The 17424-nt window shown below is 47.6% G+C and overlaps 1 protein-coding gene across 2 annotated transcripts in view; it reads right to left on the reverse strand.

Annotated features, from left to right (window-relative positions):
* Nucleotides 1–2521: 2521 nt before the first annotated feature.
* Nucleotides 2522–17424, reverse strand: part of LOC121304751 (ankyrin repeat and BTB/POZ domain-containing protein BTBD11-B-like) — a 29798-nt gene continuing 14895 nt past the window's right edge. For both annotated transcript variants that reach the window (XM_041236130.1, XM_041236129.1), the window contains exons 3-18: nucleotides 16387–16512; nucleotides 13802–14009; nucleotides 11865–12017; nucleotides 10761–10926; nucleotides 10281–10370; nucleotides 9108–9209; nucleotides 8913–9000; nucleotides 8562–8697; nucleotides 7896–8104; nucleotides 7494–7672; nucleotides 7200–7305; nucleotides 6520–6622; nucleotides 5305–5386; nucleotides 4997–5065; nucleotides 4237–4350; nucleotides 2522–3739 (exon numbers count right to left, since the gene is read on the reverse strand). In XM_041236130.1, the coding sequence (XP_041092064.1) occupies nucleotides 3530–3739; nucleotides 4237–4350; nucleotides 4997–5065; nucleotides 5305–5386; nucleotides 6520–6622; nucleotides 7200–7305; nucleotides 7494–7672; nucleotides 7896–8104; nucleotides 8562–8697; nucleotides 8913–9000; nucleotides 9108–9209; nucleotides 10281–10370; nucleotides 10761–10926; nucleotides 11865–12017; nucleotides 13802–14009; nucleotides 16387–16512 (2141 nt within the window). In that variant the 3' untranslated portion in view covers nucleotides 2522–3529. The remainder of the gene's footprint in view (nucleotides 3740–4236; nucleotides 4351–4996; nucleotides 5066–5304; nucleotides 5387–6519; nucleotides 6623–7199; nucleotides 7306–7493; nucleotides 7673–7895; nucleotides 8105–8561; nucleotides 8698–8912; nucleotides 9001–9107; nucleotides 9210–10280; nucleotides 10371–10760; nucleotides 10927–11864; nucleotides 12018–13801; nucleotides 14010–16386; nucleotides 16513–17424) is intronic.

The following is a 17424-nucleotide window of genomic DNA, read 5'->3' on the forward strand; positions in this document are numbered from 1 at the left end:
TAAACGAAAAGACACACATTTGCCTGTTTTCCCATTGGAAATAGTGATATGTTGAAATATCACTATCCTGGTCACAAAAGCAAAGTCTGTGGGGAATAATAGCCATTTTCTATACTTTTGAGGCATAAGCAATTAAGAAATAACACTTACTACCCAGGAACAAAAATTGTGTTACATAGTGTTAGCAATGTGAAGTTGTTTCTTGTTCATTTCAGAATTGTAAATTGAGTTTTTCCCACCAGTCAGACAAAAATAACGTTGGATAAACGTTTGGACTAAATAACACATTGAGAAACAGTGTTGCAAGAACACAAGAGGTGGTTGCCAATGACTTATTGTCAAAACTTCGTCTGATTTGCTAATGACGTATTTTTAGCACAGCTTTCTGCTTTGAGAGAACTGATAACCTTGTGTCAAAACAAGTTGAAAACTCTCCAATGAACTGCGACTTACGCTTTGAAAGATAAAAAATAAAAAGAAAGCCAACAAATGATACAGAATCCTGAATTTGTTAATAATGTAACTAGTTATTTTGCTATGATGCTGCAATATTAAATATTAATGAATGATCTGTAAAATGAAATACAATGATTATTCTATCACTGCAAATGATGTGCCGGGGCATTCGTAGACACATTTAAAGATATAAGCAATATAGAACTGAAGACTGCCAGGCACTAAACTGTGAGGGTCTAGTGCTGAGGACCGCACAGCTCAGGGGTGTGAGGGTGTAGTGCTGAGGACCGCACAGCTCAGGGGTGTGAGGGTGTAGTGCTGAGGACTGCACAGCTCAGAGGTGTGAGGGTGTAGTGTGTTGAGGACACACAGCTCAGGGGTGTGAGGGTGTAGTGCTGAGGACTACACAGCTCAGAGTTGTGAGGGTGTAGTGCTGAGGACACACAGCTCAGGGGTGTGAGGGTGTAGCGCTGAGGACTGCACAGCTCAGGGGTGTGAGGGTGTAGTGCTGAGGACTGCACAGCTCAGAGGTGTGAGGGTGTAGTGTGTTGAGGACACACAGCTCAGGGGTGTGAGGGTGTAGTGCTGAGGACTGCACAGCTCAGAGTTGTGAGGGTGTAGTGTGTTGAGGACACACAGCTCAGGGGTGTGAGGGTGTAGTGTGCTGAGGACACACAGCTGAGGGGTGTGAGGGTGTAGTGCTGAGGACACACAGCTCAGGGGTGTGAGGGTGTAGTGCGCTGAGGACACAGCTCAGGGGTGTGAGGGTGTAGTGTGCTGAGGACACACAGCTCAGCGGTGTGAGGGTGTACTGCTGAGGACACACAGCTCAGGGGTGTGAGGGTGTAGCGCTGAGGACACACAGCTCAGGGGTGTGAGGGTGTAGTGCGCTGAGGACACACAGCTCAGGGGTGTGAGGGTGTAGCGCTGAGGACACACAGCTCAGGGGTGTGAGGGTGTAGCGCTGAGGACACACAGCTCAGGGGTGTGAGGGTGTAGCGCTGAGGACACACAGCTCAGGGGTGTGAGGGTGTAGCGCTGAGGACACACAGCTCAGGGGTGTGAGGGTGTAGCGCTGAGGACACACAGCTCAGGGGTGTGAGGGTGTAGCGCTGAGGACACACAGCTCAGGGGTGTGAGGGTGTAGCGCTGAGGACACACAGCTCAGGGGTGTGAGGGTGTAGCGCTGAGGACACACAGCTCAGGGGTGTGAGGGTGTAGCGCTGAGGACACACAGCTCAGGGGTGTGAGGGTGTAGCGCTGAGGACACACAGCTCAGGGGTGTGAGGGTGTAGCGCTGAGGACACACAGCTCAGGGGTGTGAGGGTGTAGCGCTGAGGACACACAGCTCAGGGGTGTGAGGGTGTAGCGCTGAGGACACACAGCTCAGGGGTGTGAGGGTGTAGTGTGCTGAGGACACACAGCTCAGGGGTGTGAGGGTGTAGCGCTGAGGACACACAGCTCAGGGGTGTGAGGGTGTAGCGCTGAGGACACACAGCTCAGGGGTGTGAAGGTGTAGCGCTGAGGACACACAGCTCAGGGGTGTGAGGGTGTAGCGCTGAGGACTGCACAGCATACTGCCCCCACACTTTCAGTGCAGATAAAAGGGAAGACTAAAATTAGAACAAACGAACAGCTCCTTTTTAAAGTTTGGTTTCTACTGTTTCTCAGTCCTTTAAAAAGACCATCTGAGCTACCAGGAAACAGTGATGTCAGCTTAGGGAGATTCCAGACATGAATACATACATAAAAATAAATAAAAAAAAAAAAAAGGTTCTTGGTAGAGTCTGTGGTGTTGTTTCAGATATAGAGCTCATTATATCATTCAATCCAAACCAGTGTTTTAATCACCTGACCATACAGAGCGCTCTGGGTTAGCTGTGCGTGAAAACTAGAGAAGTCTACAGCACAGATTTTAAAACCCTTTTAAAAATACTAGAAGAAACTCAACACAAACGTGTGGACTAGAAGTCTTTCTCAGTGCTTTCATTACTTCGGCTTCTTTTAGCGTTTCTAAAATGAATCACTATCGAGAGATCAACAGTTATGGAGAATTGCACAGTCCTATCAACAAGCAGCCACAGCAGCATGTTTAATCATCTGTCTCTAATCTGTCAGCTTTACAAATATGTACAAAACATACAAAAAAAAAAACAATTAAATTAAATTAAATTAAATTAAAAAGGAGAAACTGCATAGAACAGACAAAAAAAAACTATGTACAATATTGCACAACTCTTAGGAATTTTAACAATTAGTACCAAACACTTTAAAAGGTGGCTCAGTTGAAAAAACTATTATAGAAACAATAAACAAAATGATAAATTAATGGCGAGAACAACGCTGCCTAATTATTACATACAACAAAAAGAACTACATTAGAACTGTAACTTGCAGGGCTTTTACTTACTGTATATGTACCAGGCAGTGTTTAACCATTTGGGAAAGTAATACTGTAACACAGAGAAACAGCCTTCTGTCTGTCTGTCTGTTTATCTATGTATCAGACATCGGTTTGCATACATTTATTTCCCCCTTGTAAAAACAATACAAACATGATAGCTGTCATACTTCTTCTGGATAGAACATGACCAATGGTCGTAGTTCCAGAAAATTCAGCATACCATTTTTTGCAGGGCATAAATCAAATGCAGCCTGCCTGAATGTTTAAAAGCAGACCTCAGGTCCCTCTGTAAGAAATGTGATGTGTGTGACTCCCACACGGCCCCAAAGAGGCTCAGGTGAGGAGGCTGTTCCACAGTCAGCGTGCTGCAGCCTGAAGCAGGGATTTCTGGCTGAATCATTTCCCACTTTTTGAAAACACCCCTGAAGTGAAAAGCCCTAGAGGTCGCAATGTGGTCTCTTTAGTGCAAAGCAAACATTTTAGTGCCTCAGTAAATGTGCAGTAATTGTAATCTGAGTCGTTGTAGCATCCCTGAAAAACATATTGAAATGAAGCATGTCACACACGCACGCACGCACACACGCACGCACACGCACACACAGTTCTGCCAGGGCAGTCAGGGACTGGCTTCGGCTCTGTGCACGGTTTCACACAGCCGCCCCGTCTATGCTACACGATCGTCTCCTTGTAGGACGGGTGGTAGATTGCATGCATTCTGGAGGCTAGGGTCTGGAGGAGGTCGTGAGACAGGCTCTCGTCCCCTGCAGTACCATCCACGCCCAGCAGGAGGTGCCGGAAGGAGCTCACTTCCAGCAGGGCAGGCATGTTTTTCAGAAAGTATCCCTCGCAGAACACCTTCAGCTTGGAGGCCTTGTACAGCTGGAAGCAATCAATCAATCAATCAATCAATCAATCAATCAATCACTTCATTAAAAAAGCTAATGTTAGGGTAAAAGGGCAGGGCTTAGTGGATTGCTTGTGCTGTTAAATGCAGAGTAGAGACCTATACAGAGAAGATGACATTCCCAAACAGGTGCAGGAGGGCCACGAGGTACAGCAATGAGTGCTAGTATAGAACTATTTGAATTAAAAGAGTAAGCAGCGAGGTTGCAAAAAATATAGATAGAATGAAAAGAAAACGTACAGGTCCATTATTTAAACAGTTGTTGCAGCCCGTGGGGACGTGCAATGCTATATTTTTCACAACCCTGCTGCTTACTCTTTAAGGTCAGAAAGAACCCCTCCAAAGGGAAGTGAGTTTAGCCGTCTAACAGAGAACACTTTACTGACTGTACACCGTCAAAACAATACAGTGACTGATCTATCCATTTAGGAAACAGACAAAACAGGCAAAGACAATGAACTAGTAAAGTTACCTTGGCGTGCCGGTATACTGAGACAATCTCAGCTGGGTAGATGTGTTTGGTGCAGAGAATCTCACAGTGTCGTTTCAGGGCCTTCAATCGAAAGAAACTGGCTGCTTGGAGAACCTGCGCATGGAGAGATGAGCAGGGAGAGCCTGGGGTGAGTGGAGCGGTCACTACTGTACATAGAGTGAGGGGCCAGGATCACTCAGCTGTGCATGCAGTGGCAAACATACAACACAGGGATGGAAGTAAGGCTCCCATTGCATAGCAGTGTGATCCATTCCTGGTTTTACTATAAGTTTAATAAGACACACCTGAGCTTGTTGCCTATACACTGGGACTAATCAAGCACATATTAAAGCCTGGAATGGGTGAAACTGCAATGCAGTAGGAGTCTTGTTTCCATCCCTGCAACAGATCATGAGTTAAAACTATAAGGAACTATGACAAACAGACAAATGTTTTGTACCGTGATGAAGAAAGCACTGCCCTAAAACACTGGTCTACTTGACTTAGTTTCTTCCGGTTTTATCTTCCTGTTTTAGTTTAAAATTTATGGATGATGTACAAGATCACATCGGCTCAAAATATCGTAGATGCCCCTTGACTCTGTATCAGTCCTGCAGGTCTTTCCCGCTGTGCTAGGTATGTATTCTTGCCATGCTTTTTAACATCACAGAATACAATAAAAGTCCAGTGAGTAGAGCTCTGTTACAGCTTTGGACCCCGATGAGTTCAGATCTAATTAGGTTCATTAAGGGAGCCTTACGTCAAGAACTTGGTGCTTGCTGATGTGTGTCCCTTCAACACCTCCATTATAGATATACTGCATCACCACCTGGAATTAAACAAAGAGCAAACACATCAGACCCTGTGGAAGAGAGAAACCGTTCCCAACACTGCTGAATGCTGGCAGTAACACTACCGCCCACAAGAGGAAGCAGTGCATCACATATTCCTGTTCATTATACGCGCAGTGCTTGTAATACAACAGGCAGGCAGGTGCCCAGCAGTGCACACGGCACAGGAAGCCCCCCGGGACAGGCTGTTCCTGTCTGAGGTCTGGACCTCGCTTACCTGAAAGCCGGTGTATGTCACGTCCCGCACCTCAATCTGGCTCGTAGACTGGGAGGAAGCCACAGAAATGAGACTCCGAAACCTGTCAAGCAATACATGAAAAACGTGTTCAGAATGAAACTCCTGAGACCTGGGTACGTGTCACAATCAAACTCCTGAGACCTGGGTACGTGTCACAATCAAACTCCTGAGACCTGGGTACGTGTCACAATCAAACTCCTGAGACCTGGGTACGTGTCACAATCAAACTCCTGAGACCTGGGTACGTGTCACAATCAAACTCCTGAGACCTGGGTACGTGTCACAATCAAACTCCTGAGACCTGGGTACGTGTCACAATCAAACTCCTGAGACCTGGGTATGTGTCACAATCAAACTCCTCAGACCAGGGTACGTGTCACAATCAAACTCCTCAGACCTGGGTACGTGTCACAATCAAACTCCTCAGACCTGGGTACGTGTCACTATCAAACTCCTCAGACCTGGGTACGTGTCACAATCAAACTCCTCAGACCTGGGTACGTGTCACAATCAAACTCCTGAGACCTGGGTACGTGTCACAATCAAACTCCTCAGACCTGGGTACGTGTCACAATCAAACTCCTCAGACCTGGGTACGTGTCACAATCAAACTCCTCAGACCTGGGTACGTGTCACAATCAAACTCCTGAGACCTGGGTACGTGTCACAATCAAACTCCTGAGACCTGGGTACGTGTCACAATCAAACTCCTGAGACCTGGGTACGTGTCACAATCAAACTCCTCAGACCTGGGTACGTGTCACAATCAAACTCCTCAGACCTGGGAACGTGTCACAATCAAACTCCTCAGACCTGGGTACGTGTCACAATCAAACTCCTGAGACCTGGGTACGTGTCACAATCAAACTCCTCAGACCTGGGAATGTGTCACAATCAAACTCCTGAGACCTGGGTACGTGTCACAATCAAACTCCTCAGACCTGGGTACGTGTCACAATCAAACTCCTCAGACCTGGGTACGTGTCACAATCAAACTCCTGAGACCTGGGTACGTGTCACAATCAAACTCCTCAGACCTGGGTACGTGTCACAATCAAACTCCTCAGACCTGGGTACGTGTCACAATCAAACTCCTGAGACCTGGGTATGTGTCACAATCAAACTCCTCAGACCTGGGTCCAAGTGTCATTACTGAAATGGTCTGATGCAACACTGTGAATTTATAAATCTTACCTCGAGGACACAGCCATGAGCAGCTCCTTGTGCGCACAGTAGGGCTTCCCTTCCACCAGGAAGGTGATGTCTGACATATCCTTATTGTTCAGGAACAAGGGATCTACAAAGAAGAACTGCCTGTTATTCACTGCAGTGCCAGCACCGAAACGTATACTCTAGCAAGCACATGGACCTTTCCAAGTGAAGAACTTTGAGAAAGTACTGAAACATATACTCTAGCAAGCACATGGACCTTTCCAAGTGAAGAACTTTGAGAAAGTACTGAAACATATACTCTAGCAAGCACATGGACCTTTCCAAGTGAAGAACTTTGAGAAAGTATGAGATCTTTTTTAAGGCTTCAGAGTGCAATATGTTTAGCCATCTAAAAGTTAAACTTGTAACCAATCAAAACAGCCATCATGAGAAGTCCTCCAGTGTAGATACAGGCTACAGCATTAATGTGTACTACATGATGTGTACATGAAACACATACTGAATGCATACACTTCCACTGCAGACATCCCACTGTGTAAAACACTACAGCCTCTGTATCTCACGTGCTTATCTTTGACAACAGATAACCGTTTAGTAAAAATTGTAAATTCCTTCCTTGAGTCCTTGGCTAAGGGTTGTCTACACTGCTGCTTGTCTACACTGTGCCCCCCACCCCGGTGTGTGATGGAGAGCAGTGTTACCCAGGTGGAGTTGCTGCTGCAGGCCAGTGTCGGGCACAGCAGGGATGGGGTACGGCCCGTAGCACCGGCTGAAGATCGCTGCCAGCTGCTGGAACGTGGATTCAATCTGCACCAGGGAATAAACACATACTTAAACAATTACTACAGGGGTATATATTTTAAATTTAAATATTCATAATATATAGATAGATATATAGACAGATGGTATGCTGTTGGACATGAAAGGCGCTCAATAAAAGTGCACAGTATTGCATTTGTATTACTTATCCTTGTCGCCCTGTGTCTGTCCTGTACCTTGCTGTTGTGGAGGATCTTGAAGAGGATCGGCAGTCCTTGAGACACCATCTCCTGGCTGAACACCTCCCTGAGCTCACCGAACTCTCCCAGCAGGCACTGGGTCACGTCCCAGCGGCGCTGAGAGAAGGAGCTGCGCAGAGACTCCAGCCACGTGTGCAGGGTCCACGGCACGGCTTCTAGAGGACCAACAACACACAACACATTACAATCTGCTTCAGCAGGCAGCGATCGTAGGTCTGATCAGACAAACAAACAGGCACACAAGAACAGCTTACAGGAGCTTCAAAGCATTTTAACCAAAAAAAAAAAAAAGAAAGCTCTTGTGGTATTGCTCCAGCAAAACATCTGCATTGTGCACAGGATGCAGGACCGGTCAGGTGAGAGGCGCGGGTGGCCCACCTTGTCTGTGCAGCTCCAGGGTGATGTCCAGAAAGCCGTGCTCCACACTCTGGTACACGGCCTCCTGCAGCACTCTCCTGCGTGCCTTCACTCTGTGGCTGGGCCTGGCTGGGGCAGAGAGCCCCCCACCCTCTGCTAGCATATCCTCCAGGGACAGGATCTCACTGCTGCGACTCGCCGGCTGGGACAGCAGCTTCTGCAGCACGTTTCTGAACGAAGAGACACAGACACGGCCGTCAGACTGGCCACTGCACACGGCAGCACTGCACTGCTTTCACACAGCTCTGACATAGCAAAGTATAGGGCACGTTGTACTGTAAGTTAAAGGATAAAGCAATGCATCTCCCTGCTGGGTTGTTGCACACATGACTGAGGGTTATAACCTCCAGATTCAATTACAGAACTACATTCACTGAGGAAACTTTCAGTGGCTTACTCGAGGGAGGTAATGTTCATGCAGGTCACTGTTAAGCATGAAATTATGGCTCATAAGCTGTGTACGTATGTGGGTGTATATGCACATGGCTGTTGAAATACCATGTGCATATACACACTAAATTGTGTCCTTATCATCTACTGAATGCCACTAAACCAATGAATCTGTGCAATACCCATAGCGGATATTGAGGGATGAGGGTGCATTGCATGTTTGGCATTGCCCCTTACCTGTACCCGTGCGCTGCAGCCAGGCTGAATGCATTGGTGGTCCCATGTATGGACGCCCCCACCCCTCCCTCACAGTCCGCGCCGCACAGGGGGTCCGCGCCGTGCTCCAGCAGCAGGGAGACCAGTTCCAAGTGACCTGCAAAGGGACAGGAGATCAAACAGCGTTCTCAACAACATGGTTACAGCACAGGGGAGTCCTTTACACGGCTTTAGACGTTTACAACTACCTATCCAGATCTTTAAATGAAATGAGTGTTACCCAGAATACTCCCGACTCACCCACTGGCAGTTTTGCTCATAAAAGGTACGTAAACACATTAATCCAAACTACTGTGCACATAAAATACTAACCCGCTGCTGCTGCAAGCTGTAAAGGAGATTCCGACGTCACTCCATCGGTGACACATCCGTCCACATCGGCACCAGCTTCTAAAAGCAACTAAAAACAAAAGACAGGAATCATTCAGCTGCTCACTGGCAACTGAGCAGAAAGGGCAGATAAAAGCACACATGCAGAACGACAGACTTGCTATTTTGAGACGGTACCTGAACCACAGAGATGTGCCCAAACACAACGGCGAACGCGAGTGCAGTCCTGTGCCTCATCTCGGGGTGAGCCGAGGGAGCCCTCTGTAGGTTACTGGGGACCTGGAAGAGAGGAGAGGGGAGCAGGTCAGAGCTGTGGAGAGGGGAGCAGCTCAGAGCTGTGGAGAGGGGAGCAGCTCAGAGCTGTGGAGAGGGGAGCAGCTCAGAGCTGTGGAGAGGGGAGCAGCTCAGAGCTGTGGAGAGGGGAGCAGCTCAGAGCTGTGGAGCAGCCACTGCATAGAGAAGAGGGGGCTGATCCTCATGAAATTTAGCCACCCATACACCCAAAGGACCACTGTGTCGCACACTAAAACATCTCACAATACAAATTGCGATTGTTCTACCTGTATCCGAGAGGGACTGGTGACAAACAGAGGAAGGGGGCTGAGGATTGCGACACCCAATAGGCACCAATCAACATCCACTCAACAACCCAGGGTGTGCAGTGAGCTGGCTGTTAGTCTGAAGTCAGGCATGATGAACCTGAATGTGTTGCCACACCCTGAGTCATTATGCACTAAGCCACCTGACTTCAAAAGCACTGCTGCCTGTTGTTGTCTACTGTGGGAAATATGCTGGTTGTTGTAGAAGTGTGTTTTACTGAAAGTGACATTCTGCATGCGTCAGTTACAGTAAAAATGCCTCTTCCAGCTCGTACTGGGCTACACCTCAAATCTTGCATTGTTGAAACTGAATCAGACAGGGACTGGTGATGAGCAATACAAGGAAAAAGCTCCTGTCAAAAAGTAAGCCCACACACGCCTACGCTTACACAACAAAGTGCACCTTCAGCACATCAAATCTATTACCAGACATTCATGACTCTCTGTATCTCTTTACAACTTGTTTGAAATACCATGAAAACCACAAAGAAACTAAACAGCAAAATGATGCAAAACACAGCTACTTTTAATTAACCTTAATCTTTAATCTAACTTGAGTGTCCAGTATCCTTGACAACTGCTTGAATTGAGTAACAAATGGAAAGAGAAACCATGTAATACAGAGATCATAGTAATTTCCATCTTTCAAAAACAGAACTTAATTAACAGGAGTTAAGCCTGGAGTAAATGCTTTGAAACTGTGGCCCAAAGTTACATGCTGTAGGACTCATTCCCAAAAGTGCTGCAGTACCTGAACATCAATATCCGCTCCGGCTTCCAGCAGCACCTGGACCATGGCTTCGTCCCCAGCGGCACAGGCATACATGAGAGGGGACAGGCCCTGGGGAGCAGAAACACACACATACATGAGAGAGGATTGACCTTGTGGAGCAGGAACACACATACATGAGAGGGGATTGACCCTGGGGAGCAGGAACACACGCAGGCACGCACACACGCACACGCACGCACGCAGGTAGGCACGCACACATGCAGGCAAGCACACACACACTGCTGCACAGAAATGGAATTTATAAACAAAAAAAACATTGTGAAAACATTCGTCTGGGGTTGTCTGGTGTACTTGACATTTACTATGTTTCTTTTTGGTATTTCTTTATGTGAATAAAGCTTGGTAAACCAACAGAATCACGGTGCAAATGAAGCACGTTACCAGCATGCTTGATTCCTCCTCTCCCTGTTCTACCGCAGCACTGCTCTGCCCTCTTACCTGCTCGTTCAGGGAGTTGATCCCCTCTGGCCCCAGCAGCGCCTCCGCTGGCTGCACCAGGTCAGTGCGGCCACAGCTCAGCATGCGGAAGGCCAGGTTCCACCTCAGCTTCTGCTCTGCCGATTGGGCTTCAAGACGCTTGGAGGCGTAGAGACTGCACTCCACCCTGCCAGGAGAGCAGACCGAGACAGAGTACAGTCAGAGCATGTCCCAGAACCCAGGCAACAGCTTTTTCCACATTCACGACTGCACAAATTACCGACATTTTGCAGGGGTTTCAAATCTTTTATCCGGCCCCAATAATGGCTCTCAGTACAAGACATCTCTCGGAGGTTTGATAATTGAAGGGTTTCAGAGCCAAAAGCTCACTAATACCAAGCACGTCTTCCAAACCGAAATACAGGTGGAGATGTGCCTGGGGCACACCAGCTACTAAAGAACAGCCTCTTGTGCAGCACTAATGTGAATATAACACACCAGTCAACATCTTGACATCTAATAAATGTGTTTATAAAGGAAATGCATGCATAGCAAATACATAATTCTATCTGTTATGAACTGTATGCATGTTGTGTATATAGAGTACCTAAAGTGCACAGACACAAACACACAGTGATTATACACACTGTACATTCATGCATAGCTACAAGCATGCACGCTACAGTCTCACAGCATGAGGCAGCGATGTAATGAGCCTGTGCTCACACAGCCCTCTCATGATGTCATGGTTTCTCCCTGTCTGCATGTCTGACAGCACCTCCCCACCCAAGTGCTCATTCTCCTGCTGTACACAGTGTCCTATTGCCTTCCCAAACACACTGGACACTTCTCCCGGGCTGCACTGAGAAACAGCATCCCACACACACTCTGTTACTGTATTCAGATATACACAACTGAGACACAGGGTTGGTACACAGGGTGACGGAGGGTGTCCCAGTAGACGCCCATACCTACTGGGACACCAACATACAACTAGAACTGAAGACTGAAACAAAAATATAAGAGCCATTGCAGTTGGAAACAGATAAGGCAATAGTAAAAAACATACAATGAAGAAACGCGTGGGATTTGAAGGCCCTTCCTCTTGTGTTTTGTTTGGCTCACCTGAGCTGCCGCGGCTCACAGTCCACTCCAGGCAGCAGCAGTCTGGCTGCTTGCTGGACGTCGTTGCTGTCGATGGTCAGGCTGTGCCGGTGCTCGGCATGAGCCACGCAGACACGGATCCACTCCGCCATGGGGGGCAGGGACACGTAGGGCCTGGAACAGCACAGGGACAGGAGCTCAGTAACACGGCACACAGCCACGATTCACCTGCACTCGCTTCCAGCAAGGGCCAGTGCAGCCCACTGCTTTCTAAACTCATACTGAGCCCTGCAAAGACACAACACTGACGAGCCACAACACTGCCCAGATCCCTCACTGAAATCACTTCACCCAAGCAGACCCAAAACCACACCTGCAGGTTACATCTCCCTCCAGAACTAGAGCACTACACCCTCCTCGATCCCAATACAGCACTACACCCTCCGGAACCCCCTCTACACCCTGATCCCAATACAGCACTACACCCTCCAGAACCCCCGCTACACCCTGATCCCAATACAGCACTACACCCTCCAAAACGCCCTCTACACCCTGATCCCAATACAGCACTACACCCTCCAGTACCCCCTCTACACCCTGATCCCAAAACAGCACTACACCCTCCAGAACCCCCTCTACACCCTGATCCCAATACAGCACTACACCCTCCAGAACCCCCTCTACACCCTGATCCCAATACAGCACTACACCCTCCAGAACCCCCTCTACACCCTGATCCCAATACAGCACTACACCCTCCAGAACCCCCTCTACACCCTGATCCCAATACAGCACTACACCCTCCAGAACCCCCTCTACACCCTGATCCCAATACAGCACTACACCCTCCAGAACCCCCTCTACACCCTGATCCCAATACAGCACTACACCCTCCAGAACCCCCTCTACACCCTGATCCCAATACAGCACTACACCCTCCAGAACCCCCTCTACACCCTGATCCCAATACAGCACTACACCCTCCAGAACCCCCTCTACACCCTGATCCCAATACAGCACTACACCCTCCAGAACCCCCTCTACACCCTGATCCCAATACAGCACTACACCCTCCAGAACCCCCTCTACACCCTGATCCCAATACAGCACTACACCCTCCAGAACCCCCTCTACACCCTGATCCCAATACAGCACTACACCCTCCAGAACCCCCTCTACACCCTGATCCCAATACAGCACTACACCCTCCAGAACCCCCTCTACACCCTGATCCCAATACAGCACTACACCCTCCAGAACCCCCTCTACACCCTGATCCCAATACAGCACTACACCCTCCAGAACCCCCTCTACACCCTGACCCCAATACAGCACTACACCCTCCAGAACCCCCTCTACACCCTGATCCCAATACAGCACTACACCCTCCAGAACCCCCTCTACACCCTGATCCCAATACAGCACTGCACCCTCCAGAACCCCCTCTACACTCTCCCAGAGAGGCAGCTGCAAGGTTGATCTCTTTTCCAGCACTTCTTACGTGAATCTAACTTCTATCTTCAACTTGCATGATCTGATGCGTGCGTTACTTCAACTTCACCTGGTAACTGAATTCATAAAAAGGTGCTTCTCAACATATTTTCAACTAGTTGTACTCTCTGTGGTTGAAATACGGTTATATGTATATATACCAGCTTGCCCATTCACCACCCTATCATTTCCTCACTCCCTGGACCCCTCACCCCTCTCTCCCCCAGGTCACCTCATCCCGTGGTCCCTTCAATCCCGTCACCCCTCACCCCCTCATCCCATGGTCCCTTCACCCCTGAACCCCTCACCCAGTCACCCCCTGGTCCCCTCACCCAGGGGAGTGGGGGGAGTCCCCTGACCCCCTGACCCCCCCTGGGGGGAGTCACCCCCCTCACCCCTCACCCACTCAGTGGGTGAGTGGGGTCCCCTCAACCCCCTCACCCCCTCACCCCCTGGTCCCCCCTCACCTGTCGCTGCAGAGCTTGACCCTGGGTGGTTCTGTGTTGGGGTTCTCCCACTCCATCTGCTGGCAGTGTGTGTAATAGTAGAGCACGTGCAGGGCCTCGGGCTCCCACGACACGGGCCCCTGCTTGAAGTGCAGCTGGAAGGCCCCCCCACTGCCACTCCGAGCTCCCAGCTGCTGCAGGAAGAACATGGCGTTGATGACCAGGGAGCCTGAGAGGGAGGGAGCACAGGGTGAGCACAGGCAGGAAGATACTGTTCATTTAAACCAGTTCCAAGCACACTTCACTGGACCCGGTTCTCAGATTCCAGTGGTTCTGAAACCCAGGCATGTGTGCCACTGCTAATATCAACAGCTGAATTTAAACATGTCACCTGAACTTACTGATCGAGTTTGTATTTTAGAATCACAAGTGTTCAGTTAAGATGACAACATTCTAGATTTCATTATTTCATTATTTAAAACAGACTTTGAAAAACGCATTTTTAATAACTCATGGGCTTTATGAATAGTACCCGATGGAAGCCAGACCACCACCCAGCTCTGTGACCCTGAAGGGAATCTTTGGTGCTGGACTCTGACTTTGCATTGCAGCTTGATCCATTCCTTGTTTTACTATGAGCTTAATAAAACACACCTAAGCTTGTTTCCTACACAGTGGAGCTAATCAAGCACATATTAAAATCACTAAGCAACAGGACTTTTATTTCCATCCCTGTGGTATACAGAATAACAGAAAAGAATCTGAAAACATCTGGAGTCCCAGAGGACTGTGTTTGGATCGCCGGTAGAGTCAAAGCGAGGGTCCGGTATGGTTTAGGAGAGAGGTAACCTTTGAGAGGAGAGTCCATCCTCTCCACCATCTGCTATGAAGTCATGCTTTCCTGCAGATGTTTGGAACAAAGACTATTTGCAGCCCTGCTGCTGAGAAGATCAGCAGGCCGGCGTACCTGTGTGTTCTTCCTGTGAAAGAGCTCAGTGTGAAACTAAACCAGACCACATCCCCGCGTTGTGCTGAAACTGCAGACCACAATGCTCTTCAAAACATGAGGCGAGTGACGTGATCAGAGCAACCACACACACACACAGCCTGCTAAGGGTACAGTGGGAGGGGAATTCTTTTTAAAAAAATCACCCATAGGCACACAAGGGGATTTTGTTTGAATTCTTGACTTGCTGCACATCGTCTGATTTCGAGTGAGACACCACAAAAAGCCGCTGCTCTCAGAAGAGCGCTTTCATTTCTGCTCGGCAGCGTTTGTGATGATGACTTTTGGAAAGTTATTTTTGCATCAGGCTGGATGAGCGATGACTGGCGAGTGATTCACCCCAAAGATAACAGATTGTCCAGCTTCACAGTCATTACTTATCTAGACAGAAGACTGTCAGACCCACTCCCAGTCTACTGACCCTGAACCTTCTTTCACTCAATAAAGATCCTCAGAAACATGTGAACAATCTAGCGCTGAATGTTTTTAAAAGTTTAGAATTGGTTTCCATCAGACCTAGAATAATGCTTTACAAACTATAAATAGCCTACAATTAATTTAGATATTACTGAGGTGCTATCCTGATAGTGGCTGGGATGAAGTTACATCTGACATCATCGCTGTCCTGCTAAAGCCTGATATTCTTCACTCATAATGAATTAATATGATGCATTGCTATTGCTGGCGTCGAGTCTATTCTAGAGAACGATAGCCCAGTTTAGGATGAATTCCTGAGATGTCTGGGATTCAACAGAAACACACCTGGGATGCATCTTTAATAAGGTTTGCTTGAATTCAGTTGTAAGCAGCACGTACTGCAGTGTCTAGAGCAGAAACTCAAAAAGTTACTGACTGTAAAGAGTTACTAGAATCACAAGCACAAGCACCGAATGGGATTCAGGGGCTCTTCGCTATTCTTCAGTCATTCGTTCCAGTTTTATAACATTTAGACTAACAGGGTCTTTATTCTCTTTCCAGAAAAAAAAGAGAAATGATGCTAATGTCAGTGATACTCTGGGCTTTGTGAATGTCCTGTCTATTCTTTATTTGTAAGTCAAGTCCCCATTGAAAGCTATTAGCAGCAGCTACACTTATAATCTCACTAAGGGTGAAGATCTGCACTCAGAATGTCAATGAAAAAGCATTGGAACCATTTAAACCACTGCAGGTTCTGCATAAACACTTGAAGTATGTCAATATCAGGGTTTCGTCTGTTTTTTATTTTGATTTAATGACTTCTAATATATGCACTCATAGAAAGCCAGACCCACACAGCAAAGAGTGTGTGAGAAATACATTCAACTTGATTAGAGGTACCCACCCAGCACTTACAAACTTACAAGAAATGTCTTATCAAAGTTTCCCACGGTACTTTTGGCAGTTTTCCGAGGCTTTTCTCATGGCTGTATAATGTATTTACCACAGGTTACCTTATTTGTCATGGTTATTAACATACTATAACTTGCAATTATCTACAATGCTTGCCTGTGCTTTCACTGTGCTTTATTACACTCTGCTGTGCTTGTCCTGTAGGACACTATTATAAGAGAGGGGCTACATGCACTGCGCTGGTCTAGTTGAGTAGATTGAGAGCACCCACTGAGCTCTGCCACGCTGCCCACGGACGTGGTGAGGAGGTTCTGCAGCTCCGCAGGTCTGAAGAGGGCCCGGGAGCCGGGCTGGCCCAGCGTGTGGATACTCAGGTAGGAGGGCAGGGAGGGAACGCCTGGGGAGAGAGAGCAGAGACACAGGGAAGGAAGGGTTTAATGGAGGGCCATGCAGCAAACAAGCCCAAGGGATGGAGAGGGTGGCTCTGAAACATAACTAATAGCTTTAGTGTTTATGACTGAAGGTTTGTTTCATTATGAACTGCACTGTACCTTCACCAAGCAACCCCTGCAAACCAAGGTGCAATAACACAACAGTGTCTCCACCGCAGACAGACAGACAGACAGACGGGAAGCCAAGTGAACACTGTGACAGCTGCACTAGAACACAGAGTGCTGTCGGGTGTTGTAACACATTGTCTGTATTAACTTTAATTTAGACACTGTGACTTATTTTGAATAATTTTTCTTCCTTCCCAGTTAAAAATATCACCAGGTTTTCAAAGACACGCATCAATAAGAGGCTTCTCGTTTTTTCTTATTCTGTTGTAATATTTCGTTTCAGCTGCCTACAGAAGTTTCAGAGTGCTGTTCGAAACCATTGCAAAGATAATTAAAAAGCAATTTAAACATGATCTGAATGATGTGAGTCTAGGTTGTTAATATCAGTCTCCCTGTGTCCAGGGAAGTTGGGTGTTCAACCTTCCTTGGCTTTGTTACAGTGTTTCCACATAGATCTACTGCAAACTGCACCATATATACTGGGTGTGCCAGGTTCTCAACGAAGAAGGGGCGAAACTAAATCTGTTTAATGAAACTTTACAGACCTTTTCTCAAACACTAAAGCTCCCAATTTAGTAACCAAAAGAGAATGCATTAAAAACAAAACCTGTTCAAGTAGTGGCTGACATCTCTGTTCTAGTAAACTGAAACGTGTTTACACTTGCCCCACTGAACACGCACTATCTCTTCCACAACTGGTCTTTACACTGAACCCTGTGAAGTTTAACAACAGTCCCCTTATTTATTTA

The sequence above is a fragment of the Polyodon spathula genome, chromosome 39 (assembly GCF_017654505.1).
Source record: "Polyodon spathula isolate WHYD16114869_AA chromosome 39, ASM1765450v1, whole genome shotgun sequence".
Lineage (NCBI taxonomy): Eukaryota > Metazoa > Chordata > Actinopteri > Acipenseriformes > Polyodontidae > Polyodon > Polyodon spathula.